At 41.0% G+C, this 14,987-nt stretch overlaps 1 protein-coding gene across 1 annotated transcript; it reads right to left on the bottom strand.

The window, feature by feature from the left end:
- Positions 1-333: 333 nt before the first annotated feature.
- On the bottom strand, positions 334-11,902 carry LOC309662653 (cyclin-Y-like protein 1). Its single transcript, XM_082465618.1, has 3 exons — positions 11,506-11,902; positions 2,307-2,381; positions 334-421 (listed from the first exon to the last, which is right to left on the bottom strand). The coding sequence occupies exons 1-3, from the start codon at positions 11,729-11,731 to the stop codon at positions 363-365; spliced, it is 360 nt and encodes a 119-aa protein (XP_082321744.1). The 5' UTR covers positions 11,732-11,902; the 3' UTR covers positions 334-362.
- Between the last annotated feature and the right edge of the window lie 3,085 nt (positions 11,903-14,987).

Genomic DNA, 14,987 nt, shown 5'->3' on the forward strand with positions numbered 1-14,987 from the left:
CATGGTGGAGCGAAGAAGCTCAGCTTTCACCTGCTATGACAAGAAGTCAATGGACAGTGCTAAAAATTAACTTACCTGTTATACTTTTATTACTTTGGTTAAAAAATAAGATCAAAAAAATAAGGCAAAAGAATTTAAGGCAGATCTTTATACTACAACCGTATTAGTGAAATTTAACGTAAATGTCAGAACCCTTAAAAAATGGGCACTACTAAGTCAAAGACTTTCCTGAATACATTTGATAATTAGGAAAATAGAGATTTAGAAAATCTACAAAAAAGAGGTCCATGCTAACAGTATTGGATCCATCATATTTTTTAGGAATCATGGCAGACATATTTTTAATTCAAACTATTAATTTCTTAACTTTTCAACTGTTTACTTACATGGTTGAAATGGTTGCTCCTCCTCTTTTCCCGCACTAAGAATAAAAAAAATTAACTGATGAATTCTGATACAAATGCCATAGAAAAATAAAGGTAGTCACTAATTATCTGATGGATTACCAATAACACAATGAGATAGAATTCCATTCTATTTTTTAAAATAATTTCCAACAAAATATATAATTTAAATCACCCAGCAAGATGAGTCCTATAAATAAAATCTAAAAACTTAGTTTCACTTTTTTGACCTAATAGATATTCTGTATTAGGCACAAATGAAAGACTCCCCATTTACAAAAGAAAAGGACAAAGCAAATTAGGCCAGGTGAGAAACTTAGCTAATAAAAAAATGTACCTGCTGCATAGCTGAACTACTAGCCAGGAGTATTTTCTAAGTCTTCATTTACACACAGCTTACTTTAATTACCACAATCTACAGATGACAACTCTACGAACCAGTTTCTGGCCAGGCACTCATCTCCCAACGCACCAGGATCTCTGGAAGCATCCTGAACCACTTAATGGTAACCTACTCAAATACCTTACTGAAAAAATACACAACTGGAAAGTAACCTATGTTAAACGTAAATTTTAAAATGAGTGTGCTGACCTAAATGAACATATCTACAGCACACAAAACGGTTTTGCTCCAACAAAGGCCAGAAGAATAAAAGCCTGAAGAGGGTCTTAGGCCACACTCTTGCTCACATTGCCTCCTTTAACTCCAGACAGGCATCACAGGCACGGATTCCTTAAGGCTGAAGAGAGAGACAGGCATGGGACAGCTTTTCTTTTACTGTCTCCAGAGCCCCTCTACATGTGAGCAGCTCATGGCTCTGGAAGAAACTGAGAAATAGAGCAATCCTAACCAGAAAGGAGTGGCTCAAGTACACACACTAGAAAAATGCAAGTTAGAAACCCCAGGAGCTTCCAGGTTGGTGAGCATGTAGTACCCTTGCAGAGGGCATCAAAGCTCTGTGCCCTGTCCCCATGCCTGGCCCTATGCATCTCTTCCATCTGGCTGTTCCTGAGTTATATCCTTTTATAAAAACCAGTGATCTAACGGAAAAAAACCAAAAGCAAAACAACAACAACAAAAAACCAAACCTCCGTTTTTTATTGTGCTGCATCACTTTAAATATTATGGAATGTTCACTTCTTGTATTCCTGCTCTCGTAATCAACTGAAAAACTTGGTCACGTATGGCTTTTTAGCAAATAAACTAGGATTTAACATAACATTCAGGAAGACAAGCAGGCAAGCAGGAGTGCAAAAAATTCTACGGTTCTGATTCTCATCTTAAAACAAGGAGGACACAGGAAATGTATATGAGTTTCACATGCTGAGGATAATCTTCTGGAAAACCCCATATGGCATGTTGCTCTTATTACCCTGGCACAGCACTACATTAGGATGAGAAAGTTTTGAATAGCTTAAAAGTTCTGAGTAGCATAAATCTGGATGTGAGATAGGCTCGTCTGGTTGAACACTGTGTAAAACAGGGCCAAAATCACAAGGCTCAATTCCCACATATAACAACTGATTTTTCTGATTTGATCAAATGAAAACCTAACTGTGACCTAAACCCTATCATTTGTCTTTAACATATGTGCTCTTCGGAGCAAGGGGAAAAGGACAAAGTAGCATGGAGAAATAGACCACATCTAAATCATGTGGCCAGTTGACTATGTTGATAAAGAGGTGGCAAAATGTATAAACAGATAGTCTAAGTGTTCTCCTCCCTAAAACACTGACAACTAAAGGAAACTGTATCATCAACATATTAAAATAAGACAAGTGAATACATAAAAAAGTGAAACATTTAAACCACTGTAAGAGTTTTTCTAAATACCTCCTATAATACACAAAACAAAAACAGTTTTCACTCTTTTTCTCAGGGAAAAAAAAGCATTGCCTTACCATCTGTTTGAGATTTGCTCGGAAAAATGGTGCTTGCCCCTGGGTGGTCAGAAGGGTTTGGTTCCAAAGCTAAGTCTGTATAGGAAGAAGAGAAAAAGGTGTGGTGATTTAGTTGAGTAGAAAAATACATGATTTTAAAGATAGCTACACATTGATTGAAACCACTTTTAATAGTCTTGAGAAGAGCTTTTAGTAATGACAAAAAGGCAATTTTAGTAAAGGCACAATATAAAAATTCTATTGGGAAACAGCAAAATTGTAGAAACTCTCCATACATGTGGAGTAAAACCATGGCTATGTCTTAGACTTCTTTAACTTGCACCTAAATAATCTATGCCATTTTTAGATGAATCATATATGTGACTCCCCTCCTATTTATCAATTAAAAATTCAGTCACCCTCTTTTAAAGCTGATATTACTAGCACATTCCAGGAACAGTCTCAAGAAGCAAGTTATGCTGTGGCCAACTACTGTCAGATACCAGCTCAATATATCAAATATGCCAAAACGAAGTGAGTTGCTTTTGGCAAATGTTCTTCAGACAATCAAATGGCTAATTCTAACTCCATTCAACAAATGAACTCATTTCATTGGCTGTGGTTTATCTGGGGGCTATTCATCATGGCAGATTTAAGAGGACTACATAAAAGTTCAATGTTCTAATCTAGAGGAACACTTCCATGAGAGTGATTTTTAACTTTGCCCTCTATTTCCAAAGCTAAACTCACTACTTCATTCCACGCTGCATGATTAATTTGGGGCTTCAATAAGAGTACTTTCTGGAGCAGATCATAGGGCTACTAGAAAAAAATTTTGGCCACACCTACACGAAAAGGTGGGTCTGCCTGTAGCCCACCTTGCACCAAGGTGGGATAGCGTCTTCTATTTAGGCAGAAATACAAAACAAGCACAAGCTACCACACAGGATAGTAAGGTTGTTGTTTCAAACAAACAAACAAACATCAAAGCCCTATGACACTTCCTCAGCAAAGTCCATCTCAAACCATTTAACCAATCTTTTAAGAAATTGGACCAAGATTCAGATAAAGAGTAATGGTTAAGCCAATTATTTCCCAAACCACATAATAACTGATCTGTTTTTGAAAGATGGCTTTGATGGTCAAAGTGAAATACAAATATATCCCTGCCTCTTAGAGAATCCAAAGAATACACACATTGATATATTAAAAACTAATTAGTCTAGTAGTGAATTCTGTCTAACCCAGCATTTCACAAATGTATCTACCTAGAATCCCCTTTTCCCACCCAGAAAGAATTTGGCACGAACAGTAATTTTGGACTTCCCGTTTTAACAGGAATCTGAGCCATCCATTTTAATGTCATTGCCAGCACTAGTAATTTACAGAGCTAAACCAACTGCTTTGTTCTTCATGAAAATTCCTTCACTGAATTTGAAGTTTATCAAGCTGCTTTTGGAGAAAATATTCTATTCAACATTTTTATGTAAAAGACCCATATAATTATTTTAAAGTTTTTTTCTCCTACATATTTGAAAAACTAAGACAATGGGAAAATAAATTATTTCAGCTGTACACAAAATGGCAGGCAGAGACTTTCACAGCTGCCTCTAACCTATAGCTTCCGAAAGAATTCATGACTACTTACCTATACCAAAAAGAAAGTAAATAGACTACATTTGAATCTAAAAAATAAGCAGAAATGTTTGCAAAGTAGCTGTCTTATTTTTCAGTGTCTATGGCATGGTAAAACTTAACAATTTTCAATGGAAGTCCAGGAAAATTAAGTGCCAGAATCAAAGAGAAGCAAGCTTTAACACACACACACACACACACACACACACACACACACACACACACACACACCCGCGAAACCAAGATGTGCTACTACAGATCTAAATACAAAAGTCAAGAAGGCTGGGATAAAAGAAATGACAACATGCAAAAAAAAAAAAAGTAAACTTAGCCCAAGTGACCAGAAAAAAGCTGGCACTCTCCCTACTCTATCCTAGGGGGTTCAAAGGGAGGCACAGGACCCAGGACCGGCCAATCAATCACAGCTGTCCTGGGACTTGCCAAGAAAAGAGAAAGGCAGAACTGTACTCTAGGATCCTTAGCTAGTCTTGAGCTGCTGGACACTCCCCTTGCTATCATGAGGGGAAAGGCTTTTCAGGAGACATCAACAGAGGAGAGCAGAACTGAGGAGATCATTTAACTCCTGGGTCAAGTAGTGCTTAACTCTGTGATGTTCTTTTAACTTGCAACTGAAGGAGACCTGCTTAATCAGCAGTACTGATGATCACACTAAAGGTGGGGAAAGGTAAAAGTCACTTGCTCATTCCTTTAACAAATATCATGAACAAAAATCTGCATGAGACAAAACGATGCTCTGTTTAAAAGTTACACACAACCATTCACAATCATTAACACACAATGATTCACAACCGTTACTTTTAGTTGCTTTTCTTATACGTTAAAAAAAGCTCTAATTAGTGTACAATTTATGTCTTCTTGTTACTAACAAGCGCTCTCCACCCCACTGTTGCATATTTATTGTTTAATGAATACACACTGGCCCATCAAGTGTTATTCCTATACTGGACTTAGCCAATCCCCTATTGCTGGGGATTGGTGCTTACAAAGTTCTATTCTTAAAATATTATGAGGAAAATCTTCATGTACATAGTTTTTTAAAATAATGGTTTTATCTCCTTAGCAAAGATCTTCGGAAGTGGAATGACTAAGCCAAAAGATTAGATCACTTTCACGGCTCCATGTACAATGCTAAATTGCTTCCTAAAGAAGGTGGGGGGCACATTAGGGTATAATGCTACCAATCATGACATTTTGAGTTCCTACCCTTGCTTTGGATACTTGAAAAAAAAAAAAACAATTCCTACTGATATGAATGAGGAACCTCACTGTAGATCTAATTTGTATTTCTTTTGATTACAGTTTGACCATTTTCCCACAGTTATCAGTGTTATTTCCACTTTGGTGAGTTGGCCTATCATTTGAATGTACTGTAAACACCAGGGCCCTACTGCTGTCAGTTTGCATGAGGTTTTCAGAAAATATTAATCTTTTGTTTATAGCCTATATAACTAACAATTTTCTATATAACTTGCACTTTTTGCTAATGAAAAATACCACATCACTATCTTATAGAATGGACATGTGAGCCATTAGACAGTAAACTCATACATACACACAATATTTCTGCACTTCCCATGAACTATCTTCCCAAGAGCCTAAGGAGACTATGATAAAACCTACCACACTCTTCACTATCACAAAGGTAAGACTGCCAACTATTAAGCAAAGCTTTACCACCCACCATCCCTCTCATCCCTCTCCCCACCACATGCACACACAGTAATTTAGAGACTTCAGGGAATTACTGTGCATTCAGGAAATTACATGGATTCTTCCGAAAGTTATTTCTTTAGAAACCTCTAAGAATGTTTTACCCAGGAGAAATATTCTTGAGCTCATGATTAGGGGTTATGATTAAAACTGTATTTTAAGACCCATCATTTTTGTATTATCAATTTAAATTGCAACTTATTTGACAGCATGATAGGTCGATGTAGAAAAAGTATGATTAAAAAAAAATTAAACTCCGTCTTCATGTAAACATTCCTCAGAGGAAACCTGTAAAACACCACCGACACTGAATACTGTTTTTCCTCCAATCTAAGATTCTACCAGTTGTTAAGATCCATCTCAACTGCAGTTGTTAAAAGTGTGAAAACATAGGCAACTTAGAACAAATGAAATGCATTACTGAAGGCTAAAAGTGTTAAAACTATGCTATCAAACTGTCGATAAATGATTTGTCCTTGTTAAAATATTAGAGGGAGAGGGAAGTGACCAAGAAAGCATCTGACAGAAGCAGCATATTTCAGAAAGCGATTAATATCGACATATTGATTTCAATATATTCCAAATAAACAGGAGATGTCAGCAGTTTCTGGGCCAACTGCTGAGCACCAGTTTACTTAACGGTAACCACTGCATTTACTGAACTGCCCTAGCATCCCTATACTGTACAGTGTATTAGTTTTATGGCTCATAATACAAACATTACAATCTTTACAATTACCATGTAAACTGATGATTTCATCTCTTTGCGTCCACACTTTCCACCGCAGTCAGGGAGTTCCTGCCAGCCAGCCCTGAGCTGGGCTGCCTCACCAGCGGGTACACAGCAGGCTCCTGCACCTGCCAGGCTACTGCTCACCCAAGCCTTGATCCTGCTTTCCTAGCTTCGGACAATCCTGGCTTCCAAACTTCCCAGCTCTGGTTTCCAACTGCTTCTGTACCTGCCTCTACCCTGGTTCTCAGTTTTGCCTTATTTTAATCCTCAATCAGTGTTACAGTGATCATGACTGAGAGGTGACACATAGGTAAGTACACCTGGCTTTATATATTTCTAAAGAGTACTTTACTCAGTTTCTTGGACTTTTAAGAACCTTTCTGGGTTGCAAGTTACCTTCATTTCATTTCACATTACGCAGTGTTACTGTTTTAACTCTTAAGTTTTATTACTTTAATACACTAAAACAACAACAACAAAAAAGGCTGAGAAAAAAGGTAGTATTCCAAAGAAGCTCACATAATGTCAACAATAAATTCTGTTCCTATATGCCATGCATTTGGAATTTACAGTCCTACTCTCTATCAATACTCATTTTTAAAACCTTGGACAACTCAATTTATACCTAAGAGAAGAACTCCTACACTACCTAACTCAGAACATGGTGAGAATCAAATGAAATGCAAGAGCAATCTATATACTACAGCCTATTTTAGACCCTTATTAATATCGCTTTTTTGTTCAAGCCACTGTTGGCTCTCACCTGAGCTACCGCACCAGCCTCCTAACTGGTCTCCCTCTCTGCTTCCTTCCACCCTTACAGTCTATTCTCACACAGTAGCTGGTCTGATCTCCCTCCGCCCTCTCTACCCCCCTTCCCTTTTTCTAAGAATTAACATCATTCCCCTGCATATAATCCTTCAATGGTTTCCCATTACAATTAGACTAAAATTCATATTTTTTGGTCAAGGCCCACTAGGCATACAAGGTCTTAATCCCCCATATTCCTCCTGGCATTCATTCACTCAGCTGCAGCCACCCATCTTTCTGTCCTTGGCACGCATCAAGCATATTCCCTTCTTAGGAACTGCACAGAAGCCTCTTCTCCCACAGCCTCACATGGCTCTCTTAGGACTGCTCATGGGTCGCTTAAGGAGAGAAGCTGTCTTTAACCACCCCTTGTAAAACTGTCCTCCTCCCCAGCCCATTACCTTCATTTTCTTTCTTAGTGTTCTCACTACCTGATGTTATTCTTGTGTCGTCAGCCCCCAGGCACCTCTAGAAAGTAAGGACCTGAGTTAGGATACGGGTTTTGTCTTGTCTAACCACTGTTTGTCCTGCCTCTGGAATGGTGCCTAATAATCATGTTTCAGTGTACCCAAAACCAGTTAAGGTTCTCCCAATTTTCCCACATCATCTAAGATTTCTTCTAATGCTGTCTTTTGATGTGTCTGTCACCTAAGACCAGAGTTAATTTCAGATCTCTTAGAGTAGTAGTTTAGTTACTCAGAATCAAAGACACAAGACAGGTTACCAAGAACCACGAAAACCTAAAAGAGGAAATCTAATGTTCAGTGAAAAATCAATGGTAACTTTAATTTGGGAAAAGAACATTTAATGTTAAAATACCTTTACTACAAAATGACTCACCCTATGAATTTAATTAAGTCGTAAGACAAAGTGTACAATCAGAATGCTATAGGGAAGTATCAATACAATGCATCAGTTTTTATCTGTGTCCCCTGAATAAAGCATTATAATGGGATTATAAAAGATGCTCAACCATAAAGGCTGGGTAAATGAATTATGCTCCAACCATTCGATGGCACAGTAAACAGTTGGTAAAAGGCAGGCTGTAGAGCTATGCGCAGTTGCATGGAAAGACATCACCCTGGAGCACTCTCTAGGTGTCAGCACAGTTCCAGGAGCTTCATGTCGTTACTTTTCTTTATAACACAAAGTTACAAAGTGGCACATAAAGAACAATCCCATCTTTGTAAAATAAACACAATGTTATGTTTATATGCATACAAAAGGTTCAGGAAGAATCAACACCAAAATATTAATAAAAATTCTGGATATTCTGAGTGTGAGTGAAGGACTTTTCTGTGTTTTCTCAATCTTTCACATCAAATGTTCATTAATACTGTCACCAAAAAAAGGAAAGATCTGTTGCTCAGAGGTTTTTCCACATCATATTGCCAATTCCTTCCCTACCCACTCTTCAGGGGGATGGGAGGTAGGGGTCACTTGAGAGAGCACCTTTCACCAGAAAATTAGCAAAGCTCCTAAGGTCAGAACATAAAGGTTGTATGAAAAGTTGATGAATAAAAGGAAAATCAGATAATAGGACCGTAGCATCTTCTTTTCTATTATGACACTACCATCAGTTATATTAGATATACTGTTAAAGACAAAGTAGTAAAAAATTCTTTTGAGTCTATCTGAAATCTATACTACGTTCTTAGGAGTTACTTTTTTGAGATGGCTTCAAGAAATCATGTTCTTCTCCAATGTTTCTGAAGAACAAGACAGAGCATCATTTATGTACGATTTTCTCTAAGTAACCAAATAATTCTTCACTGTAGAAAAGCCAAAATGTTTTATATCTGAGTAGGTATTTCTCAGTTTCCAGGGAAACTGATACAAAATTGTCTGAAATAAAGACATGAAGAGCAAACTTCCAATGTGCCTGTACTTTATATTTGGTGTTCTGACCTTGTTTCTATGGAAACTTAATTAATAGGCAAATGCTGAAATTGAGGTTTCTCTTATCACTTTATCGAATGCCCCCCCAAAAAAGACAAATTGAAATGAAATTTTAACAATCATGTTAAACATAAAAAGGTAAATTCTGTACTCATGAACTCTATTTTTCCAGTTCCTGATTTAGCACTCCTTCCTTATCATACATAGTCGTATGCTAAATGCTTAGTACCTTACCTGCCCGCTTACCAGCTTCCCCTAATGTCCCTCTGTCCAGGGCATTCTCGGCTTCAATTGGATTTCACCAGAACAAACTCTTTAAATTATATCAACGTGTTTACCTGACTGATAAATTTAGGCTATTTCATGACTTCTACTTTTATTCATATCCATTGCAATGTATGTACAGACAGAGAATGGAGAGGTAAATGTTGCTTCTGAGTTGTGTACAATAAACTGGAATGGCAATAATCAAAACTGGAGTATGCTGAGATAGGCCTAACTTATGGATAAATTATAATAAAATATAAGGTGCACTCTAAACAGTTTCTTAAGCATCCCAAGAACTGAATTTGGCATATCTACCACCTCCCAAGTCTGTCTCTTTTGTTCAGTAGCTGTGTTACACAGTCATTTCAGATCTCTAAGTCTTGGCTTCTTCATCGGCAACAGAGGGAGAATATATACGGGCCTTATTTGTAGATGGAAGGGCCGAGTGAAATACACAAGAAAATGCATTGTAAATCTTAAAAGAATTCTATAAAGGTCCAATTTTCGTCTCTCATCCTACACTAGCCAACTACTAACTGTTTTTAAAAATCATTTAGAGGCTTACCTTATAGCAACAAGCAGAGCAGTTTTCACAAGTACTTACATGCTTTGTGTTTAAAGCTACAATTAATTCACATAATTTGTTCATTCTTTCACAATATCTAACGATTCTGAAAAGGGAGTACTTTCCACTTACAAAGCCACGTCCATCATAAGGGTGAATCCACAGGCTTAATTATTCTAACTTTTAAAGAAATTAAATAAACCCAACTAAAATTTAAATAGAAGAGCTGTAAGACATTTCGTCTATGAAATAATGAAATAATCTCTGGCATTTAAATGAAACAAATGGGCCAGTGGGGCTTTAACATCTTTATGATACAATGTTTTATACTTCAAAGAGCAGTCTTTATTAAAGTGCCACTATGCTACCCAGAAATTTTTTTTTTTTTAACCTAGAGCCATCCCTTTCCAAAATTCTAGAGGCAAAAATCAAAACATTTCCTCTCTTCTCTCTCTCCTCTCCTCCCCGACAACACCCACCCCCAGCCACTTAGTCTTCAGAACTTTTACCTGAACATTCTTAAAGTTAAATATTATTCTACTGGGGGGGGGGGCGGAGGAGGAGGGAGCCATGGAGACATTTTTCTGCAGGATGGATGTGGTATGTTAACTCCCAAACCTTTATATTACAAATTACAATCTGAATTTGTTTTTTCTCCTTTGAAACTTCTGTCCAGCAGTCTCAGGAACCACCTCACCCCTCCCTTAGAACAGGCAACGTGCAAAAGAAGTCGGTTAAGGCTGTGCAACTGAAGACATACTTGTGTCAAAGTGGGAATTTAAAAGTAATCAGAACTCCATGGGGTCTCCTTTGGTAAAGAAAAAAAACCCAACAACTCTTCTCTGCAGCCGTGGCAGTAACGTTTCACACCGTTCACAGTTATTTTAAGCCCCTCTCCCACCATTTTCTTTCCTATCGTGTTCAAATTATAGTTAGAAGGGATAAAGTAGCTTCTATCAGGGCGACTGAAAACATTAAAATCCAAAGAATTTTAGTTAAGAACACCACACTGACTCTGTCCATCTCTATTTTGAATTTAAATGAGAAATCCTCTAATGTTTGTCTTAATTGTCTCAAGTATCAACTACCTTAACAAATAGAAGTCTGTCATCAGGCCCTTACCTAGTTCCTTCGCTTAGGTACCATCTGGATAGGGAGACGGGATGGATACGCCGAAGTTAGAGTATTTAAGTTTGCATTAAGAAAAGAGAGAATACACCAGAAAGTCTCTGCTAAGTCCCACGAGATGTTAAATAGAACCACGAACAGGAAGGGCCGCGGATTGGAGGGTCTCAGGCCGGGCTGGGAAATGGGAACGGGGGAAAGAATTGGGCATTCGGGTAGGGAAGAGGGAAGGAGACTGGCCGGACGCGACTGGTAAAGAATAAGGGGTGGGGAAGCCAAGCAGAGCCAGCCTTCGTCCCCGGTGCCCAGCCCTGGGAGAGCCAACTCCGGGCAAGAAGGAGCCCTAGGCGGCGTCTCCCTCCCGGGGGACCCTGGGGGCGGCGGAGGCCAGAGGTAAGCCCGAGAGCAGACGGCGCCGACCCCGCGAGGGGCGAGGCGCGCCCGCCGCTTCTTACCTTCGGGCATCTCCCGGTCGCTGATGTGCTGCAGGTGGTGGCCTTCGCCACCTGCGAAATCCAACTCGGCGGGTTCCACGGTAGCCGCCGCCGGAGCTACTGCCACCGCATTCCCGGCCGCCGCCTTGTAGACCTCAGACTCGCAGTCCGGCTCCGCTGACCCCCTGCGCCGGCCCGACTTGGGGCTGGCATTGGGGGACAGGCAACAACACAGCGAGTTCCCCATGGGGCGCCTTCACTCCTCGCCGCCGCCGCCTCCGCTCGTCCCCCGACTCCGCCGAGCTCAGAAGCCGCCCCCTCCCCCAACAATGGCGCGGCGGGCACTGGCAGCCCCGGGCTATGCCGGGGCTGTGCCGCACATGCAGACGCGACTTCGCCCGCCGCTCTCCTGTCCGCCCAGCCGCCGGGGCCCCGGGCAGGGGTACGGCCCCGGCCGCACCCCCGCCCAGCCGCCGGGCCCCGGGCAGGGGTCCGGCCCCGGCCGCACCCCCGCCGCCGCCTCCCCGGAACCAACTAGTCTGTGAGGGCGGTGACCAGACCCGCTTATTTAAAAGGGCTGGGAACCAGACAAGCGCTGAGACGCGCAGCCACTGAGGGAGAGAGCGCAGCCGGAGCTCCTCCTCCTTCCGCTGCTGCCTCCCGACTGAAAGTAGCTAGCCCGGCCGGCCCTTGCCTACCGGAATGTGTCCTTCGGTCACCTGGTTACGACGGACCAATCACGACCAGAGTTCCCTCCACGAGCCCTCCTCAGAGCGCAGGCATGTGACTCACAATGCCCCGCCCCCGCCCGCGGCTGCCCCGCCCCCCGAGCGGCGCACCCCAGACTCTGGTTTCCATTCATCTCTCGCGCTCCGAGCTTTCCGGTCCTGCGGGAAGCGCCGCGGGAGTTTGTTAATCGAAGCCGTCCTGAGTCAGTGGGCTCTGTAGAAAGCCCCTGTTCGTAAAATGCCAGTTCAGTTAGCAACTCGGTTTCACCGGGTCCACAGTTGACTCATTTGATGTATTGCTCAACGAACTTAGTTTCACCCCAATTTTTGACCGTTTTTTATAACTGAATGCTCCTCCTGTCTTGCCTTCCAAAGAGTGTTAGTTTCCGCCTACAGTTTAACCATAGCAACCCCCGAGGCCCTGGTCCTACTCTCAATAAAGAGCTGTGGCTGTGTCTTGAATGAGACTCGAGGACACGTCACCCCTCCACTTCCTCATCAGTAAATTAGGGACCGAACTCCTCCCTCCCACCTCTGAGGCGCTGGGATTCAGCAACTCGCTTTTCTCGCCTGTTGCTCTCTTCCACGGCAGGAGTTTCCAGGTTTCCCTACTTTAGCCAACAACAACGCATAAAGCACGATTTTCTCATACAAACTTGAGAGTCACAAAGTGAAGTACCACGGTCTTGATTTGATGAAGATGATAACGATAGTTAACATTTGGCAAACACTATGCGTCCGCCCCCGTTCCAAGTGAGGTACTCATTTAACCCTCGGGAACAAAATCCTCAGAAACCTTCATTTTACAGATTTTACAGAAGCTAAGTCACGTTCCCAAGGTCACATGATTGCTCAGGGGTGTGGCCAGGATTTGATCCCCGATTGTGCGGATCCCCAAAGGCACCTTATTGTGATCATCAGAAAATAAAGGTCGAAGTCAAATTTGGTTGGAAGTGGCATAGTGTATCAGGATTTTCTTTTTTTAAGGAGGAACAATTTTTTGATGTGGATTTTAAAATACTTTCCCTTCATTCAACATTGATTAGTCCCTCCTACATGCCAGGCACCCGTGTGTGAAAAATAGTCCTGCCCTCAGTGACCTCAGGCACGGTGAGAAAACAAAGGCTTAGAAAGCCCAACAGTCTGAGGTCACACTGCTGCAAAGTACTTAAACCTGAAATTCAAACCTAGATCTATTAACCCCAAGTAGATGCTGGGGTAAAGAGCTTGGTTTTCTTCCCAGAAACATGAGAGCCATTGAATGTTGTGAAGTTAAGGAGTCACTATCAGGTGGTTTGTAGTGAGGTCACGCTTGAGAATAAGTAGGACTGATGGAAGCAACAAAACCCATTAAGAGACTTTATATTCATCTAAGAGAGGAGTGAGGGCTCAAACTAAAGGCAGTGGCAGAGATTGGAGTGGAGGGAAAGGATCTGAGGTCATCTGGGAGGTAGAATAGAAGTGCTCAGTGACTAGATATGGAGCGGGAAGGGGAAAAGAGAAGCAAAAATGGCTGCTAGGGTTCTGGCTTAGGGAACTATGTAGAGTGTGGTTACTTTTTCTTAGATAGTGCAGGAAAAGGAAGAGGTTTGGGAAGGAAGATCATTTTGGGTTCTGTTAAGCGGAACGTGGAAATGGAGCTCTCTGGTTGAAAGTAAGCCTCTGCAGGCTAAGTCCATTTTGTGATATCCCAACTTATGTTTTCAAAAATAACACATTAAATCAATTTAAAAATGTGATTGGGGAAATTCCCTAATGTTGACAGCTAAGAATATCACATTTTTCATGGAGCAACTTGGAATCTATGGTTTTAGTAAATGAGGCATCCTATGTAAAATAAAACTGGTAAATGAGAGCTCTACCCACCACCAGAGCCTCCCATCAAGCCTCTTAGATAGCCTCAACCACCAGAGGGCAGACAGCAGAAGCAAGAAAAACTACAATCCTGCAGCCTGGGGACCAAGAAACACAGTTAGAGAAAGATAGACAAGATGAAAAGGCAGAGGGCTAGGTACCAGATGAAGGAACAAGAAAAAACCCCAGAAAAACAACTAAATGAAATGGAGATAGGCAACCTTCCAGAGAAAGAATTCAGAATAATGATAGTGAAGATGATCCAGGACCTCGGAATAAGAATGGAGGCAAAGATTGAGAAGATGCAAGAAATGATTCACAAAGACCTAGAAGAATTAAAGAACAAACAAACAGAGATGACCAATACAATAACTGAAATGAAAACTACACTAGAAGGAATCAATAGCAGAATAACTGAGGCAGAAGAACGGATAAGTGACCTGGAAGACAGAATGGTGGAATTCACTGCTGTGGAACAGACTAAAGAAAAAAGAATGAAAAGAAATGAAGACAGCCTAAGAGACCTCTGGGACAACATGAAACGCAACAACATTCGCATTATAGGGGTCCCAGAAGGAGAAGAGAGAGAGAAAGGACCCGAGAAAATATTGGAAGAGATTATAGTCAAAAATTTCCCTAACATGGGAAAGGAAACAGCCACCCAAGTCCAGGAAGCACAGAGAGTCTCAGGCAGGATAAACCCAAGGAGAAACACGCCAAGACACATAGTAATCAAACTGACAAAAATTAAACACAAAGAAAAATTATTAAAAGCAACAAGGGACAAACGACAAATAACATACAAGGGAACTCCCATAAGGTTAACAGCTGATTTCTCAGCAGAAACTCTACAAGCCAGAAGGAGTGGGACGATATATTTAAAGTGATGAAGGAGAAGAACTTGTAACTAAGATTACTCTA

The sequence above is a fragment of the Balaenoptera physalus genome (assembly GCF_965194825.1).
Source record: "Balaenoptera physalus genome assembly, chromosome: 6".
In the NCBI taxonomy this organism is placed as follows: Eukaryota; Metazoa; Chordata; class Mammalia; order Artiodactyla; family Balaenopteridae; genus Balaenoptera; species Balaenoptera physalus.